Raw genomic sequence first — 22,519 nt, 5'->3', positions numbered from 1 at the left:
CATCCTATATACTGACCCTCCTGATATAACCTACCCACTGCATCCTATATACTGACCCTCCTGATATATCCTCCACACACTACATCCTTTAACTGACCCTCCTGATATATTCTCCACACACTACATCCTATATACTGACCCTCCTGATATATCCTCCACACACTACATCCTATATACTGACCCTCCAGATATTTCCTCTACACACTACATCCTATATACTGACCCTCCCTGATATATCCTCCACACTACATCCTATATACTGACCCTTCTGATATATCCTCCATACACTTCATCCTATATACAGACCTCCTGATATATCCTCCACACACTACATCCTATATACTGACCCTCCTGATATATCCTCCACACACTACATCCTATATAATGACCCTCCTGATATAACCTACTCACTGCATCCTATATTCTGACCTTCCTGAAATATACTCCACACACTACATCCTATATACTGATCCTCCTGATATATCCTCCATACACTACATCCTATATACTGACCCCACTGATATATCCTCCACACACTACGTCCTATCTACTGACACTCCTAATATATTCTCCACACACTACATCCTATATACTGACCTCCTGATATATCCTCCACATGCTACATCCTATATACTGACCCTCCTGATATATCCTCTACACACTACATCCTATATGCTGACCGTCCTGATATATCCTCCATACACTACATTCTATGTACTGACCCTCCTGATATATCCTCTATATACTACATCCTATATACTGCCCCTTCTGATATATCCTCCACACACTACATCCTATATACTGACCCTTCTGATATATCCTCACACACTACATCCTATATACTGACCCTCCTGATATATCCTCCACACACTACATCCTATATACTGACCCTCCTGATATATCCTCCACACTACATCCTATATACTGACCCTCCTGATATATCCTCACACACTACATCCTAAATACTGACCCTCCTGATATATCCTCCACACTACATACTATATATACTGACACTCCTGATATATCCTCCACACACTGCATCCTATATACTGACCCTTCTGATATATCCTCCACACTACATGCTATATACTGACACTCCTGATATATCCTCCACACACTACATCCTATATACTGACCCTCCTGATATATCCTCCACACTACATCCTATATACTGACCCTCCTAATATATCCTCCACACTACATGCTAAATACTGACCCTCCTGATATATCCTCCACACTACATACTATATATACTGACACTCCTGATATATCCTCCACACACTGCATCCTATATACTGACCCTTCTGATATATCCTCCACACTACATACTATATACTGACACTCCTGATATATCCTCCACACACTACATCCTATATACTGACCCTCCTGATATAACCTACCCACTGCATCCTATATTCTGACCTTCCTGATATATCCTCCACACACTACATCCTATATACTGACCTCCTGATATATCCTCCACACACTACATCCTATATACTGACCCTCCTGATATTTCCTCTACACACTACATCCTATATACTGACCTCCATATATATCCTCCACATGCTACATCCTATATAATGAACCTCCTGATAAATTCTCCACACACTGCATCCTATATACTGACCCTTCTGATATATCCTCCACACTACATACTATATACTGACATTCCTGATATATCCTCCATACACTACATTCTATGTACTGACCCTCCTGATATATCCTCTATACACTACATCCTATATACTGACCCTCCTGATATATCCTCCACACACTACATCCTATATACTGATCCTCCTGATATATATTCTCCACACACTACATCCTATATACTGACCCTCCTGATATATCCTCCACACACTAAATCCTATATACTGACCTTCCTGATATATCCTCCACACACTACACCCTTTATACTGACCCTCCTGATATATCCTCCACACACTGAATCCTATATACTGACCCTCCTAATACATCCTCCACACTACATCCTATATACTGACCCTCCTGATATATCCTCACACACTACATCCTATATACTGACCCTCCAGATATATCCTTCACACACTACATCCTATATACTGATCCTCCTGATATATCCTCTACACTGCATCCTATATACTGACCCTCCTGATATATCCTCCACACACTACATACTATATACTGACCCTCCTGATATATCCCCCACACACTACAATTTATATACTGACCATTCTGATATATCCCCCACACACTACATCCTATATACTGACCATTCTGATATATCCCCCACACACTACATCCTATATACTGACCATCCTGATATATCCTCTACACACTACATCCTATATACTGACCCTCCTGATAGATCCTCACACACTACATCCTACATACTGATCCTCCTGATATATCCTCTACACACTACATCCTATATACTGACCCTCCTGATATAACCTACCCACTGCATCCTATATTCTGACCTTCATGATATATCCTCCACACACTACACCCTATATACTGACCCTCCTGATATATCCTCCATACACTAGACCCTATATACTGACCCTCCTGATATATCCTCCACACAATACATCCTATATACTGACCCTCCCGATATATCCTGCACACACTACATCCTATATACTTACCCTCCTAATATATCCCCGCACACTACATCCTATATACTGACCCTCCTGATATATTCTGCACACAATACATCCTATATACTGACCCTCCTAATATATCCCCACACAATACATCATATATACTTACCCTCCTAATATATCCCCACACACTACATCCTATATACAGACCCTCCTCATATATCCTCTACACACTACATCCTATATACTGATCCTCCTGATATATCCTCCATACACTACATCCTATATACTGACCTCCTGATATATCCCCCACACACTACATCCTATATATTGACCCTCCTGATATATCATCCACACACTACATCCTATATACTGACCCTCCCGATATTTACTGCACACACTACATCCTATATATTGACACTCCTGATATATCCTCCACACACTACATCCTATATACTGACCCTCCTGATATAACCTACCCACTGCATCCTATATACTGACCCTCCTGATATATCCTCCACACACTACATCCTTTAACTGACCCTCCTGATATATTCTCCACACACTACATCCTATATACTGACCCTCCTGATATATCCTCCACACACTACATCCTATATACTGACCCTCCAGATATTTCCTCTACACACTACATCCTATATACTGACCCTCCCTGATATATCCTCCACACTACATCCTATATACTGACCCTTCTGATATATCCTCCATACACTTCATCCTATATACAGACCTCCTGATATATCCTCCACACACTACATCCTATATACTGACCCTCCTGATATATCCTCCACACACTACATCCTATATAATGACCCTCCTGATATAACCTACTCACTGCATCCTATATTCTGACCTTCCTGAAATATACTCCACACACTACATCCTATATACTGATCCTCCTGATATATCCTCCATACACTACATCCTATATACTGACCCCACTGATATATCCTCCACACACTACGTCCTATCTACTGACACTCCTAATATATTCTCCACACACTACATCCTATATACTGACCTCCTGATATATCCTCCACATGCTACATCCTATATACTGACCCTCCTGATATATCCTCTACACACTACATCCTATATGCTGACCGTCCTGATATATCCTCCATACACTACATTCTATGTACTGACCCTCCTGATATATCCTCTATATACTACATCCTATATACTGCCCCTTCTGATATATCCTCCACACACTACATCCTATATACTGACCCTTCTGATATATCCTCACACACTACATCCTATATACTGACCCTCCTGATATATCCTCCACACACTACATCCTATATACTGACCCTCCTGATATATCCTCCACACTACATCCTATATACTGACCCTCCTGATATATCCTCACACACTACATCCTAAATACTGACCCTCCTGATATATCCTCCACACTACATACTATATATACTGACACTCCTGATATATCCTCCACACACTGCATCCTATATACTGACCCTTCTGATATATCCTCCACACTACATGCTATATACTGACACTCCTGATATATCCTCCACACACTACATCCTATATACTGACCCTCCTGATATATCCTCCACACTACATCCTATATACTGACCCTCCTAATATATCCTCCACACTACATGCTAAATACTGACCCTCCTGATATATCCTCCACACTACATACTATATATACTGACACTCCTGATATATCCTCCACACACTGCATCCTATATACTGACCCTTCTGATATATCCTCCACACTACATACTATATACTGACACTCCTGATATATCCTCCACACACTACATCCTATATACTGACCCTCCTGATATAACCTACCCACTGCATCCTATATTCTGACCTTCCTGATATATCCTCCACACACTACATCCTATATACTGACCTCCTGATATATCCTCCACACACTACATCCTATATACTGACCCTCCTGATATTTCCTCTACACACTACATCCTATATACTGACCTCCATATATATCCTCCACATGCTACATCCTATATAATGAACCTCCTGATAAATTCTCCACACACTGCATCCTATATACTGACCCTTCTGATATATCCTCCACACTACATACTATATACTGACATTCCTGATATATCCTCCATACACTACATTCTATGTACTGACCCTCCTGATATATCCTCTATACACTACATCCTATATACTGACCCTCCTGATATATCCTCCACACACTACATCCTATATACTGATCCTCCTGATATATATTCTCCACACACTACATCCTATATACTGACCCTCCTGATATATCCTCCACACACTAAATCCTATATACTGACCTTCCTGATATATCCTCCACACACTACACCCTTTATACTGACCCTCCTGATATATCCTCCACACACTGAATCCTATATACTGACCCTCCTAATACATCCTCCACACTACATCCTATATACTGACCCTCCTGATATATCCTCACACACTACATCCTATATACTGACCCTCCAGATATATCCTTCACACACTACATCCTATATACTGATCCTCCTGATATATCCTCTACACTGCATCCTATATACTGACCCTCCTGATATATCCTCCACACACTACATACTATATACTGACCCTCCTGATATATCCCCCACACACTACAATTTATATACTGACCATTCTGATATATCCCCCACACACTACATCCTATATACTGACCATTCTGATATATCCCCCACACACTACATCCTATATACTGACCATCCTGATATATCCTCTACACACTACATCCTATATACTGACCCTCCTGATAGATCCTCACACACTACATCCTACATACTGATCCTCCTGATATATCCTCTACACACTACATCCTATATACTGACCCTCCTGATATAACCTACCCACTGCATCCTATATTCTGACCTTCATGATATATCCTCCACACACTACACCCTATATACTGACCCTCCTGATATATCCTCCACACACTACATCCTATATACTGAGCCTCCTGATATATCCCCCACACACTACACACTATATACTGACCCTCCTGATATATCCCCCACACACTACATCCTATATACTGACCTCCTGATACATCCCCCACACACTACATCCTATACACTGACCCTCCTGATATATCCTAGACACTACATCCTATATACTGACCCTCCAGATTTATCCTGCACACACTACATCCTATATACTTACCCTCCTAATATATCCCCACACACTACATCCTATATACTGACCTCCTGATTTATCCTCCTCACACTACCTACTATATACTGACCCTCCTGATATATCCTCCATACACTACATTCTAAGTACTGACCCTCCTGATATATCCTCACACACTACATCCTATATACTGACCCTCCTGATATATCCTTTATACTACATCCTATATACTGACTCTCCTGATGTATCCTTCACACACTACAACCTATTGACTGACCCTTCTGATATATCCTCCACACACTACATCCTATATACTTACCCTCCTAATATATCCCCCACACAGTGCATCCTATACTGACCCTCCTGATATTCCCTCCACACACTACATCCTATATACTGACCCTCCTGATATATCCTCACACACTACATCCTATATACTGAGCCTCCTGATATATCCCCCACACACTACATCCTATATACTGACCCTCCTGATATATCCTCCACACTACATCCTATATACTGACCCTCCAGATATATCCTGCACACACTACATCCTATATACTTACCCTCCTAATATATCCCCACACACAACAGCCTATATACTGACCCTCCTGATATATCCTCTACACACTACATCCTATATACTGACCCTCCTGATATATCCTCCACACTACATCCTATATACTGACCCTCCAGATATGTCCTGCACACACTACATCCTATATACTTACCCTCCTAATATATCCCCACACACTACATCATATATACTGACCCTTCTGATATATCCTCCACACACTGCATCCTATATACTTACCCTCCTAATAAATCCCCCACACACTACATCCTATATACTGACCTCCTGATATATCCTCTACACACTACATCCTATATACTGACCCCTCTGATAACACTACATCCTATATACTGACCCTCCTGATATATCCTCCAGACACTACATCCTATATACTGACCTCCTGATATATCCTCCACACACTACATCCTATATACTGACCCTCCTGATATATCCTCCAAACTACATCCTATATACTGACCCTCCTTATATATCATCCTCACTACATCCTATATACTGACCCTCCTGATATATCCTCCACACACTGCATCCTATATACTGACCCTCCTGATATATCCTCCATACACTACATTCTAAGTACTGACCCTCCTGATATATCCTCACACACTACATCCTATATACTGACCCTCCTGATATATCCTCCACACACTACACCCTATATACTGACTCTCCTGATGTATCCTCCACACACTACATCCTATTTACTGACCTTTCCGATATATCCTCCACACACTACATCCTATATACTTACCCTCCTAATATATCCTCCACACAGTGCATCCTATACTGACCCTCCTGATATTTCCTCCACACACTACATCCTATATACTGACCCTCCTGATATATCCTCCACACACTACATCCTATATACTGACCCTCCTGATATATCCTCACACACTACATTCTATATACTGAGCCTCCTGATATTTCCCCTACACACTACATCCTATATACTAACCCTCCTGATATATCCTCCACACTACTTCCTATATACTGACCTCCTGATATATCCCCCACACTACATCCTATATACTGACCCTCCAGATATATCCTGCACACACTACATCCTATATACTTACCCTCCTAATATATCCTCCACACACTACATCCTATATACTGACCCTCCTGATATATCCTCCACACTACATCCTATATACTGACCCTCCAGATATATCCTGCACACACTACAGCCTATATACTGACCCTCCTGATATATCCTCTACACACTACATCATATATACTGGCCCTCCTGATATATCCTCCACACACTACATCCTATATACTGACCCTCCCGATATTTCCTGCACACACTACATCCTATATACTTACTCTCTTAATATATCCCCACACACTACATCATATATACTGACCCTCCTGATATATTCTCTACACTACATCCTATATTCTGACCTTTCTGATATATCCTACACACACTGCATCCTATATACTGACCCCTCTGATATATCCTCCACACACTGCATCCTATATACTTACCCTCTTAATATATCCCCCACACACTACATCCTATATACTGAAACTCCTGATATATCCTCCACGCACTTCATCCTATATACTGACCCTCCTGATATAACCTGCTCACTGCATCCTATATTCTGACCTTCCTCATATATCCTCCACACACTACATCCTATATACTGATCCTCCTGATAAATCCTCCATACACTACATCTTATATACTGACCTCCTGATATATCCCCCACACACTACATCCTATATATTGACCCTACTGATATATCCTCCACACTACATCCTATATACTGACCCTCCTGATATATCCCCCACACACATCCTATATGTTGACCGCCCTGACATATCCTCCACACTACATCCTATATACTGACCCTCCTGATATATCCTCCACACACTACATCCTTTATACTGACCCTCCTGATATATCCTCCACACACTACATCCTATATACTGACCCTCCTGATATTTCCTCTACACACTACATCCTATATACTGACCCTCCTGATGTATCCTCCACAAACTGCATCCTATATACTGACCCTCCTGATATATCCTCTACACACTACATCCTATATACTGACCCTCCTGATATATCCCCCACACACTATATCCTATATACTGACCCTCCTGATATATCCTCCACACACTACATCCTATATACTGACCCTCCTGATATATCCTCCACACACTACATCCTATATACTGTCCCCTCTGATATATCATCCACACACTACATCCTATATACTGTCCCCTCTGATATATCATCCACACACTGCATCCTATATACTGTCCCCTCTGATATATCATCCACACACTGCATCCTATATACTGTCCTCTCTGATATATCATCCACACACTGCATCCTATATACTGTCCTCTCTGATATATCCTCCACACTGTATCCTATATACTGACCCTCCTGATATATCCTCCACACACTACATCCTATATACTGACCGTCCTTATATATCCCCCACACACTACATCCTATATACTGACCCTCCTGATATATCCTCCACACACTACATCCTATATACTGACCCTCCTGATATATCCACCACACTCTACATCCTATATACTGACCCTCCTTATATATCCTCCACACTACATCCTACATACTGACCTTCCTGATATATCCTCCACACACTACATCCTATATACTGAGCATCCTGATATATCCTCCATACACTACATCCTATATACTGAGCCTCCCGATATATCCCCCACACACTACATCCTATATACTGTCCCCTCTGATATATCCTCCACACTGTATCCTATATATTGACCCTCCTATGTCCTCCACATGCTTTTAAATTAACACTTTAACTGTCATTACGATTACACAGTTCTACATATGTTGCTGAGATGATGCTTTGGTAAACATTTTATACACCACAGTGTTACTGGCAACTTATTGAGGGCTATAGATTTTTATTTCATGTGAAACCGCACCTCCCAGTATATACTGGAGAATGGTAAAGATATACTGAGACTTGTAGCTTCACCAGGTAGACTGTTACAGACCTCACACATAGCCTATACTGATGTGATGCATTCAGACACAGAATATACTATCACATAGAGTGACTCACAGGTGATATCCTCTGCACATGTTCCTTTTCTTCTCCATCTGGGCCAGACCTTCATAACTGCAGAGTTTGAGATCCAGATATCTGTGACTCCTCTGATAATATTATTGTCACACACCGTTTGTCATAAGTCTAGCATGGGACTGAAGTCTTGTGCTATAGCCACTTACAGGATGGCAGCGTGGTCCAGGAGTAGCCGGGGTTTGGTGCACGGGATGGAGGTGCAGTACAAAGGGTTGAAGCAATAACGTAGTCAACAGGTATAGCCGGGGTCAGGTACACAAGATGGACGGTCAGTTGTAGAGGAGCCGGTATGTGGGGGAATCACTTGATTACAGGGCAATATAACACGTAAGGAAGGAGGGAACGGGGCAGGTCTATATAGAGGAACAATTGGGGAAGGAACAAGACGGGGTGGACTAGACAAGGAAAATATGGAACCAGGAACAGGGGGCTAGGAATCAGAGGGAGCTGTCCAGCATGCTGAATAGCTCAGTAGGTAGGGCTGCTGCCTGGAGTGCAGGCGGTCGCAGGTTTACGTCCTGACACCGCTTCACCTGAAAATAGCACTACTCCTCATTGACTTAGCTAGGAGGTAAACCATAAGACACTGTGTCCCTATAAAAATAAATCATCATCTACACTGTCCCCTGAAAAATACTACTGTGCCTCAGAAATAATCGGTGTCCCTGAAAAGTATAATACCGTGTCCCTTCTGAAATTAATGAGGATATGCACTGGGCAGTCACTAAGGGGTAAATACAATTTCTGTATATTAATGTATGAAAACCAGGACAACCAACCAGAATGAAAATCTCATTTTACAGCATAGACCAAAGAATGAAGCCAGCTCTCTTATGGGCTGTTGTGGTCACCACCAGTTTGCCTCTGTTCTAGTTTATATACCTGCTGTAATGTTATAAAACTATTATGTCCTCCTCTATATAGTAAATGACGACTCCTGATATATCCTTCATGCACTACATGCTATATACTGACCGTCGTGATACGGTATGTCTTCCATACTCCATATCTCAATTTACTGGATTGTGATATGGGGAGAAGGGGGTGTTATGGATCAAGGCATTCCAACTTGTTGGTTGTAGTTCGGGCTTGTGTACACAGTGGTGTCATGTACAGGGGATGTGTGCTATGGTGCAAACGGTCCCTACCTGGAAGTCCGCTGTAATACGGTATACAACGTAGATCCACTACTTTTCCTTATAGACTCAGAATGAAATCCATAAGAAAATACTTCCTCGTTCCTTCTTATAAAGGTCTGTGTAGCAGAACGCCAGTTAAATTAAAAAAATCATTGGTTGACAATCGTGACTGACACAGCTAGGGTTAGATCACATTTTTGGCGCAAAGTGCCTCAGCCTGCTGAAACAAGCCTTTTCGGGGTCTGCCCACCAGAGGGCGACACATCAGTATCACAAAGTGCCCTCGTAATAACCCTACCAAGACCTATGATGCTGAGTGATGTAATCGCCATCAGGATGCATTAATATTGAAGGGTTAAATAATTTATAAAGCGACCTCCTGATATCACGCTGACCGGGAGCGCTGAATACGGGTTCATCAGCACTCAGTGAGGAGGGATTAAAAAAAGGGAAAAAAAAAGTGATAAAGTAAGGCCGCCTGCACACGGGAGAATTTGTACTGCAGAGTCCGCGGCGGGCGGCCACTTCCGGACGCTGCAGCAAATACAGTCCCATAGTATTTAATCGCAAAACGCCATTTCATCTCCATGAGCGGAAATTGATTGCGATTTTCCACTCGTGGAGAAGAAATCACAGCATGCTGCGATTTTGTGCAGATTACGCATGACCAGCTAACATTGAAATCAATGGAAGCTGTCCATCCCGCAGCACTTCTGCAGTCAGCACTGAGGAGGAATCATGGGATACGCGTCGGAGGCTACTGCTCATGTGCAATGGACTGCAGGCCGGGACATCCGCAGCACTCGCAGAAGACGCCGGACAGGTACACTGGGGTCACCGGCCGGGCGCCGAGTCTCAGTCTGCTGTGGGAGTCCCGCATGCGGGGTCCAACCCGCCCGTGTGCATGAGGCCTAGAGCAGCAAGTGTAATGTAATCATGACCGGCGCAGTGTGGGCAATGGTTATAATAATCCTGACATAATATTATAACTACTAACACTGGAGAAAAGAAAAATGTGCAATGTACAAAATGTTCAAAAAATTCAGAAAAAAGTATTCTAAGACGTCGGCAGCGAGAATTCGGAACTACTAGAGGAGTTGTGGCAGCGTCATCAGGGGTGCAGAACCTCACAGACCCTCAAATCACCAATAGATTCCATGAGCTAACCGTCCGGTAGGTGTGATAATCTGCTATAGGAAGAAAAGCCGTAGAGAGTAATGTGAGGCCAACAATGAAATACAAGACAAACATCGACAGCAGAGATCCGGAGATGACAACAAATATGGAGGCAAACGAGTCCGATCCCCGGAGAATAATCCGTATTGTAACCGCAGTGTCTCTTTATGTCTAGATCACAGTTCAGAGGAAGAGGCTGTTGTTCTATATGCTGGAAAAATCTGGCCGAGAGTATTCAAGAAAGGTTCAAATATACCTCCTCCATACTAGATCCGAAATACGGACCCTCCTGATATATCCTCCTCACTACATCCTATATACTGACCCTCCTGATATATCCTCCAAACACTACATCCTATATACTAACCCTCCTGATATATCCTCCACACACTACATCCTATATACTGATCCTACTGATATATCCTCACACACTACATCCTATATACTGACCCTCCTGATATTTCCTCCACACACTACATCCTATATACTGACCCTCCTGATATATCCTCCACACACTACATCCTATATACTGACCCTCCTGATATGTCCTCTACACACTACATCCTATATGCTGACCCTCCTGATATATCCTCCACACACTACATCCTATATACTGACCCTCCTGATATATCCTCCACACTACATCCTATATGCTGACCCTCCTGATATATCCCCCACACACTACATCCTATATACTGACCCTCCTGATATATCCTCCACACTACATCCTATATGCTGACCCTCCTGATAGATCTTCCACACACTACATCCTATATACTGACCCTACTGATAGATCCCCCACACACTATATCTTATATACTGACCCTCCTGATACATCCTCCACACACTACATCCTATATACTGACCCTCCCGATATATCCTCACACACTTCATCCTATATACTGACCCTGCTGATACATCCTCCATACACTACATCCTATATACTGACCCTCCTGATATCTCCTCCACACACTACATCCTATTTGCTAACCATCCTGATATATCCTCCACACACTGCATCCTATATACTGACCCTCCTTATATATCCCCCACACACTATATCTTATATACTGACCCTCCTGATACATCCTCCATACACTACATCCTATATACTGACCCTCCTGATATATCCTCACACACTACATCCTATATACTGACCCTCCTGATATACCCTCCACACACTACATCCTATATACTGACGCTCCTGATATATCCTCACACACTACATCCTATATACTGACCCTCCTGATATATATCCTCCACACTACATTCTATATACTAACCCTCCTGATATATCCCCCACACACTACATCCTATATGCTGATCCTCCTGATATATCCTCCACAAACTACATCCTATATACTGACCCACCTGATACATCCTCCACACACTACATCCTATATACTGACCCTTCTGATATATATTCTCCCCACTACATCCTATATACTGACCCACCTGATATATCCTCCACACACTACATCCTATATACTGACCCTCCTGATATATCCTCACACAATACATCCTATATACTGACCCTCCTGATATATCCTCACACAATACATCCTATATACTGATCCTCCTGATATATCCTCCACACACTAAATCCTATATACTTACCCTCCTGATATATCCCCCACACACTACATCCTGTATACTGACCCTCCTGATACATCCTCCACACACTACATCCTATAAACTGGCCCTCCTGACGTATCCTCACACACTACATCAAATATACTAACCCTCCTGATATATCCTCCACACACTACATTCTATAAACTGACCCTCCTGATATATCCTTACACACTAAATCCTCCACACACTACATCCTATATACTGACCCTCCTGATATATCCTCACACACTACATCCTATATACTGACCCTCCTGATATATCCTCACACACTACATCCTGTATACTGACCCTCCTGATATATCCTCCACACACTACATCTTATATACTGACCCTCCTGATATATCCTCCACACACTACATCCTATATACTGACCCTCCTGATATATCCTCCACACACTACATCCTATATACTGACCCTCCTGATATATCCTCACACACTACATCCTGTATACTGACCCTCCTAATATATCCTCCACACACTACATCCTATATACTCACCCTCCTGATATATCCTCCACACTACATCCTATATACTGAACCTCCTGATATATATCCTCACACACTACATCCTATATACTGACCTTCCAGATATATCCTTCACACACTACATCCTATATACTAACCCTCCTGATACATATCCTCCACACACTACATTCTATATACTGACCCTCCGGATATATATCCTCCACAAACTATATCCTATATACTGACACTCCTCATATATCCTTACACACTACATCCTCTATACTGTCCCTCTTGATATATCCTCACACACTACTTCCTATATACTGACCCTCCTGATATATCTTCCACACACTACATCTTATATACTAACCCTCCTGATATATCCCCCACACTCTACATCCTGTATACTGACCCTCCTAATATATCCCCCACACACTTCATCCTATATACTGACACTTCTTATACATCCTCCACACACTACATCCTATATACAGACCCTCCTGATACATCCTCCACACACTACATCCTATATACTGACCCTCCTGATATATCCTCACACACTGCATCCTATATACTGACCCTCCTGATATATCCTCACACACTACATCCTATATACTGACCCTCCTGATATATCCTCACACACTACATCCTATATACTGACCCTCCTGATATATCCTCCATACACCCCATCCTATATACTGACCTTCCTGATATATCCTCACATACTACATCATTCATACTGACCCTCCTGATATATCCTCCACACACTACATCCTATATACTGACCCTCCTGATATATCCTCCACACACTACATCCTATATACTGACCCTCCTGATATATCCTCCACACACTACATCCTATATACTGACCCTCCTGATATATCCTCCACACACTACATCCTATATACTGACCCTCCTGATATATCCTCCACACACTACACCCTATATACTGACCCTCCTGATATATCCTCCACACACTACATCCTATATACTGACCCTCCAGATATATCCTCCACACACTACATCCTATATACTGACCCTCCTGATATATCCTCACACACTACATCCTATATACTGACCCTCCAGATATATCCTTCACACACTACATCCTATCGACTAACCCTCCTGATATATATCCTCCACAAACTATATCCTATATACTGACACTCCTCATTTATCCTTACACACTACATCCTCTATACTGTCCCTCTTGATATATCCTCACACACTACTTCCTATATACTGACCCTCCTGATATATCCTCCACACACTGCATCTTATATTCTAACCCTCCTGATATATCCCCCACACTCTACATCCTGTATACTGACCCTCCTAATATATCCCCCACACACTTCATCCTATATACTGACACTTCTTATACATCCTCCACACACTACATCCTATATACAGACCCTCCTGATACATCCTCCACACACTACATCCTATATACTGACCCTCCTGATATATCCTCACACACTACATCCTATATATTGACCCTCCTGATATATCCTCCACACACTACATCCTATATATTGACCCTCCTGATATATCCTCCACACACTACATCCTATATACTGACCCTCCTGATATACCCTCCACACACTACATCCTATATACTGAGCCTCCTGATATATCCTCACACACTACATCCTATATATTGACCCTCCTGATATATCCTCCACACACTACATCCTATATGTTGACCCTCCTGATATATCCTCCACACACTACATCCTATATACTGACCCTCCTGATATATCCTCACACACTACATCCTATATACTGACCCTCTTCATATATCCTCCATACACTACATCCTATATACTGACCTTCCTGATATATCCTCCACACACTACATCCTATATACTGACCTTCCTGATATATCCTCCACACACTACATCCTATATACTGACCCTCCTGATATATCCTCCACATACTACAGCCTATGTACTGACCCTCCTGATATATCCTCCACACACTACATCCTATATACTGACCCTCCTGATATATCCTCATACACTACATCCTATATACTGACCCTCCTGATATATCCTCCATACACTACATCCTATATACTGACCCTACTGATATATCCTCTGCACACTACATCCTGTATACTAACCCTCCTGTTATATACTCTACACTACATCCTATATACTGACCCTCCTGATATATCCCCCACACACTGCATCCTATATACTGACCCCCCTGATATATCCTCCACACACTACATCCTATATACTGACCCTCCTGATGTATCCTCCACACACTACATCCTATATACTGACCCTACTGATATATCCTCCACACACTACATCCTATATACTGACCTTCCTGATATATCCTCCACACACTTCATCCTATATACTGACCTTCCTGATATCTCCCCCACACACTACAGCCTATATACTGACCCTCCTGATATATCCCCCACACAGTACACTTTGGTGTATCATCCTTGATGAGTGACAATTGCTCTCCATTCGTCTAGTTGCTTTTTCAGAAATTACACTCCTATCTGGCACTTTAGCTGATGCTGAGGAGGCTGATGATGGTGAAAGCAATTTGGAGCCTCGCACTCTATTCCCCGAGACTTGGCTGTGGGGACTGCAGAAAATGCCGTGAGTATTACAGACCCAAACATTTCCCTCTTATTCCCATGTAATAATCTAACTTCTTATCATCAAACCTACCTGGAAATATCATGTGAGGTCCTTGTTGTTTGTACCAAGTGGACAGGTAGATCCTTGGTCTGGTCTATTGTTAAGGGTTCACAGGAATGGGATGCAGTTCTTGATGGTATGACCTCAGAAATGAAGGGGTTTGTTATTTTGATCAAAGTCCATAAATAAATTAGGTGTAAGACCTGTTTATGTAATGTCAGGAACATAGAGGTCATCGGGAAGTATGAGGGGGACTGGACCATAGCTCTGGTCCATAGGCGTAGCGTCAGGGGGTGCTGGGGTCGCCATGGCGACTCGGCCCCTGCGCTCAGGGGGCCCCGGGGCCGCCCTCCACCATACCCACATGCACATTCAGTGCATATACCCGGCCTGTGAGCTGAGGGGGCCCAGGGAATCGGCGCTGTTGGCCGCATGATGGCTGAGAAGGGAGAGGAGAGAGACGGGAGGCAGCACCGCAGGTCGGCAAGAGAAGAGGAGAGGGCTGTTACACGTGGAGCCGGCAGCCAATTACAGGCTGCAGACTCCCACGGCGCGGCCCTCCAACTGATAGACTGCAGCTGTGAGTGGTCACAGCTGCAGTCTATCAGTCTCTGCCGGCCAGCGATTACCAGGGGGAGGGGCTACTGCGGCTCTACTCACCTCTGGAGCACTGGATGCACAGGACCTGGGAGAGGACCTGGGGAGGACCTGTGGCTGCAGATCACATGACCAGGCTCTGGTCATGTGATCAGCCTGGTCATGTGATCAAAAGACGGGGGACTTTCCATTACAGGCTGCCCAGAGACTGCTGCAGAGGTGAGTAGAGAAGGAATTATAATTATATATGTATAGCTGGTATAAGTTATACCAGCTGCACATATATAATTATATACAGGGAATACACAGGTTACACCAGCATGGGACATACCACTATATACAGGGGGATACACATCCTGTATATAGTGATATGGACCATGCTGGTGTAACCTGTGTATCTACTGTATATAATTATATATGTGCAGCTGCTATAACATATACCTCTCCTGTGTATATATATATATATATATAATTATATACAGTAGATACACAGGTTACACCAGCATGGGACATACCACTATATACAGGGGGATACACATCCTGTATATAGCTATATGTACCATGCTGGTGTAACCTGTGTATCTCCTGTATATAATTATATATGTGCAGCTGGTATAGGTTATACCTCTCCTGTATATGTATATGTATATATATATATATATATATATATATATATATATATATATATATATATATATATATATATATATATATATATATATATATATGTATAGCTGGTATAACCTGGGTATATACTGTATAAAATTATATATGTACAGCTGGTATAGGTTATACCTCTCCTGTATATAATTATATATGTATAGCTGGTATAACCTGGGTATATACTGTATATAATTATATATGTACAGCTGGTATAGGTTATACCTCTCCTGTATATAATTATATATGTATAGCTGGTATAACCTGGGTATATACATGCATTAAAATACAGCACACCATGCTTTTTCCTCCGTGAGTGGAAAACCGCAATGGCTTTCCGCTCGTGTAGAGAAAAAAAATGCTTTTCCATAGCATGCTGTGGGCGGTACATGCTGTGGAATCCATAGGCGGATGCCCGCTCCATATTCCAGAATGCAGATCCAGCCGTGTGCAGCCGGCCTTAGGCTAATTTCACACGAGTGAGTCTGATATTGGGCCGTGAAACTATGCCCCCTATCACACTCGCCAACGTGTGCCGTCCCCACGGATGTGAGGGGTTGTTGTGTTATAACCAGCTCGCATCACATCATCATATTCTCGTGCGATGCAGAGAAAAACAAAAAAAAACATCTCTCCTGTGTATGATCGCATTCAAAACAATGGGGGTCATATTCATGTGCGATTTGTACATCTTGCAACGCACAAATCTCACGCAATTTTTGCAGCCGTGTGAAAGCGGCCTAAGACATTACCAACAGGTTTTTACGTAGTCAAGGAAAGGAGTCCTGATGAGAAGGATTACACCAAGCGGCTGCATCATGTTTGTAAATTAGCACGGTTTAGGTATAGGTACGGGTACAGATGGAGGGGGGCCCAGCTGAACTTTTGCACCCGGGCCCCTTAGGCTTTAGGTACGCCCCTGCTCTGGTCCATTAGTGCAGAGAAGTAATATTTTCCATGGGTGCACCTACAGAACCATTGGCTGCAGACCATTGCCAGAAAAGATGGAATCCCGATCAATGTAGGGTTCACTTCTGGAGATCGAGGTTTGCCACAGCCTATGATGAGCTAGCTGTATCACCAGCTCTGGTTTCACCCACCTTCCTATTTGGTTTCCAATCTTGAAGTACAATGGAAATGTAGCAGTAAAATACTGAGTCATTATTTAGAAGTGGGGAAAATAGACCGGCCAATCAAGTAAAAGGGGCAGACTGAAATCAGCCAATCAGGATGGGGACAACCTATGCAGTTCATGCAGAAGGCTCACCTACACCTACACCCCCGGCAGGCTGAAGTTAAACGCTGACATCACACCTGGCATAATGTGGCAGCTCTGATCCCCATGGAGTCTGAATGCTCCTGTTATGGTATAAGAACATGATTGACACTTTCTACTAAGACCTGTGTGTGTGATATTACTAGTGGGATGGAACTAATTATATCACTCCACTCTGAAGTCAGTGGATGCTGGCTCGCTGTGCCACTAAACTGATTTAGCTTAGGTCTAGAGGCTTCACCTGCGGTTCCCTGGTTGTTGCCCTTTAACCACACCAATCAGGATTTGGTCTCTACTGTGGAGAGCTCAGTAATAGTCTCAGTTATGTCGCTGCTGACACAGCGCAGTCAGAACTGCCATAATGCAGTGTCGGAGGTTGTAAACAGAAACGTAGTCGGGAAACATAACCTAAGTCAGAACAGGTGAAATTCTTGCACACGGTTTTCCATAACGTGATACCGGAGGGTGCAGCTGGAGACGTGGTCGTGGAACAGAGCTTAGGTAGAATACTTGCATAGTGGTGAGAGAAGCTGAGGCTAGGGCAGGGAGCAGACAAAATAAACATGGTCAGGAGAGAAAATCAAAATCAAACTGTGGTATTTGTATAGCACCAACTTATTCCACAGCGCTTTCAGGTAATTATTACTTATTACCCCCCACCAAGCTGGGTTCTCATTTTACTGACCTTGGAAGGTTGAGTCAACCTTGAGCTGGCTACCTGAATCAAGCAGGGATTGAACTTGCAACCTTCAGGTCATAGGCAAGAGCTTACACTCTGCACCACACAACGCTCAAGAGAAGAAATCAGGAAAGCTGAGTAGGGCAGACCAAAACCAGAAGAGCAGACCGAACACTGTAACACCTTTGCACACTGTCAGAATAATTCCTCAGACACCTGCTACCATGGAACGGTGCCTAGAATAGCCAGAGACTTGTCTGGGTGGTCCGGGGATGGAAAAGCTGGGTGTGCACTGATCCTCAAGAGGTGAGCTGGTCACACATGTGCACTCTATGAGGAGCAGTAAACTGACATGCAGTGCGGCATCTGCTGTAGTCAACACAAGAGACATGGAACTGGCCATGACCAACAACAGGAGAAGGTAGGGGATGTCATCACTCATGACCAATGGCTGTAACAGTCTCTATTCCACCCAGATCATTCTGCTGTTCCAATCTTATCCCAGAAACGGGGCTCCAGAGATAATGCAGGGTTAGCTATGACTGTCAGACGCCCACTGAGCACGTAATCTAGTTATGTCGCATCAGACCTGGACATTTAATGGTTCTTCATGTTCTCCCTTCATTATCTGCAGGGACAATGGTTCTGCTGAGATGTCGGTGAGCGTCCCTCACACCATCACGGAGTGGAGCGCCCAGACCTTCTGCGTTGGACCTGGAGGTTTCGGTCTCTCTCAGCCAGTTTCTCTCAAAGCCTTCCAGCCGTTCTTCATAGATTTGACCGTTCCTTACTCCGTGAAGCGAGGAGAGAGCTTCAATCTTAAAGTCTCTGTGTTCAACTACCAGACTGATCCGATGATGGTAAGTATTCTTCTGTTGTAAGACATTTGGAGACTTCATGAAAGTGAAGGAAACCAGGGCCAAGGAGACAGAACGCGGAGTGCGACTCTATTAGGATGGTTCTGTCCAGGAGTGTCCACACTATTAATGATGGCTGACAATACTGTCTGTTCCCTGCAGTCTGTAACTCCTAATATCACCCTATATTACTCTATATTAATGCACATATATGACTGTTTACCCCTCAGATCGCAGCCTCTCTTCCATCTTCTGAGCATTTCAAGACTGAGAACAGCAAAAGCAATGAGAAAGTCTTCTGTCTTCCCGGAGGGGTGAAAAAGACAGTTTCTTGGGTTGTGACTCCAAGTATAATAGGTAGGGATACGGGTATTTCCTACGTGCCAAGATGTCTATGAGATCAACACATCTCATACTACAGTGACAACCTCTGTAACTGCTGACAACCAGCCCCTGTATCATGTTTGAGAGGTAGTCACAGCCCCGCCCCCTGGTGATGACATCACTGATATAATTACATGCGATCAAACATGAGATTCGCACACCGTATACTACCGTAACTGCGATTCATCTATTACTGCTGATAATCAACTTGTGTATCATGTCTAAGATGCTGTCATAGTCCTGCCTCTTGGTGAGGATTTAATAGTTTTACCTTGTAAACCCCATGGTAGTAAATTTGTGCTAATTTGTTTGCTGTATCAGACCCCCTGACATAGCACTGTATCATGGCCCGGTATTCTGGCTGTGACCACAGATGGATTAGACAGCCTATCGACAGGGAGTCTCTTCAAACTTCAAATTTGTAGCTTAAAATGAGGTTCCGTTGTGTTCTGCCTCCATGTGTCCGGCCACTGCACTCATTTAAAACATAAAAAAGTATATTCATGTCAAATGGATCCCTCGTAGTAGACCTCTGTCTACTTGGTGTCAACCCTGTGACCGGGCCCACTACTCTTTGTATGTCCTGGAGTTTGTAACCTGCATTTCCTCAGGTCTCAGCTAGGCCCTCAGAGAGGGGCCACCCTCTGCTCTCTACAGTGTCCCCAGTATCAACTTTGTGGAGTCCACCTAACATGACAGCTGTAGAGCCCCCCAGTTAAAAACCTCCTCTATGCAACCCACTCTATGCTAGAAGCCCCTCTCATCACAGATATGATTATATGTGATTATCAGACATGAGATTTGCACACCTTACACTACATTAATATCTTTTAATATAGCCTGTATATCATGACTGACAGGTAGTCAAAACTCTGCCCCTGAGGATGTCATCACTGATCACAGCCCCACCCCTGATGATGACATCACTGACTTTTGCTCATATTCCAGGAAAAATGAATATTACTATGATAGCTGAAGCTGTGAAGAGTCAGGAGCTTTGCGGGGGCAAGGAGACAGTGATCCCCAAGAAGGGCCGAAGGGATGTAGTAATCCAGTCGGTGCTGGTGGTGGTGAGTAGCCGGGAGGGGATGGTCATGGCAGGTCTTAGGCTGGACTAGTATGAAGTTGTGCAGTCACATAGATGCTGTGCAGGCATAGAGATGAGTGGATGGTGCCATCAGGAGGCGCCTCTTCATCATGTCACCCCTCCGCTGCCCGTTGTGTCTATAGACAGCTAGATATTCACAGAGCGCAACGAGAAGCCGTCACCTTCCATATATCAGTAAATGAGAAGTTCTAGTTTCAGCCCCTCTCCAGTTGTTGTGCATTATGGGTATTATTTTCTATTCAGCTGTGGTGACCATTTTTTAAAAGTTTCAAAAGGAAGTGTGGCCATATTGGTTGTCACTAATCAATTACCTTCATGGTAGGTTATCACTTTGGTGGACATTGAGCAGGTTGACAGAAGGAGAGCGCTTCAGAAGACTCTAAAATACCATTAAAAAGTGGCAACCAATATGGCCGCACTTCCTCT

At 43.1% G+C, this 22,519-nt stretch overlaps 2 protein-coding genes across 2 annotated transcripts in view; both read left to right on the top strand.

Moving 5' to 3' along the window:
* Positions 1-22,519, top strand: part of LOC136626392 (pregnancy zone protein-like) — a 600,260-nt gene that overhangs the window by 222,525 nt on the left and 355,216 nt on the right. The gene's annotated exons all lie outside the window — the stretch shown is intronic.
* LOC136626788 (alpha-2-macroglobulin-like protein 1) overlaps positions 1-22,519 on the top strand; it is a 199,997-nt gene that overhangs the window by 121,721 nt on the left and 55,757 nt on the right. The window contains exons 18-21 of the mRNA XM_066601793.1: positions 16,361-16,490; positions 20,379-20,604; positions 20,832-20,958; positions 21,934-22,055. Coding sequence (XP_066457890.1) covers positions 16,361-16,490; positions 20,379-20,604; positions 20,832-20,958; positions 21,934-22,055 — 605 coding nt within the window. The remainder of the gene's footprint in view (positions 1-16,360; positions 16,491-20,378; positions 20,605-20,831; positions 20,959-21,933; positions 22,056-22,519) is intronic.

The sequence above is a fragment of the Eleutherodactylus coqui genome, chromosome 4, assembly GCF_035609145.1.
Source record: "Eleutherodactylus coqui strain aEleCoq1 chromosome 4, aEleCoq1.hap1, whole genome shotgun sequence".
NCBI lineage: Eukaryota > Metazoa > Chordata > Amphibia > Anura > Eleutherodactylidae > Eleutherodactylus > Eleutherodactylus coqui.
Note: the sequence above shows the minus strand (reverse complement) of the source record. Positions and strands in the feature narration are given on the sequence as shown.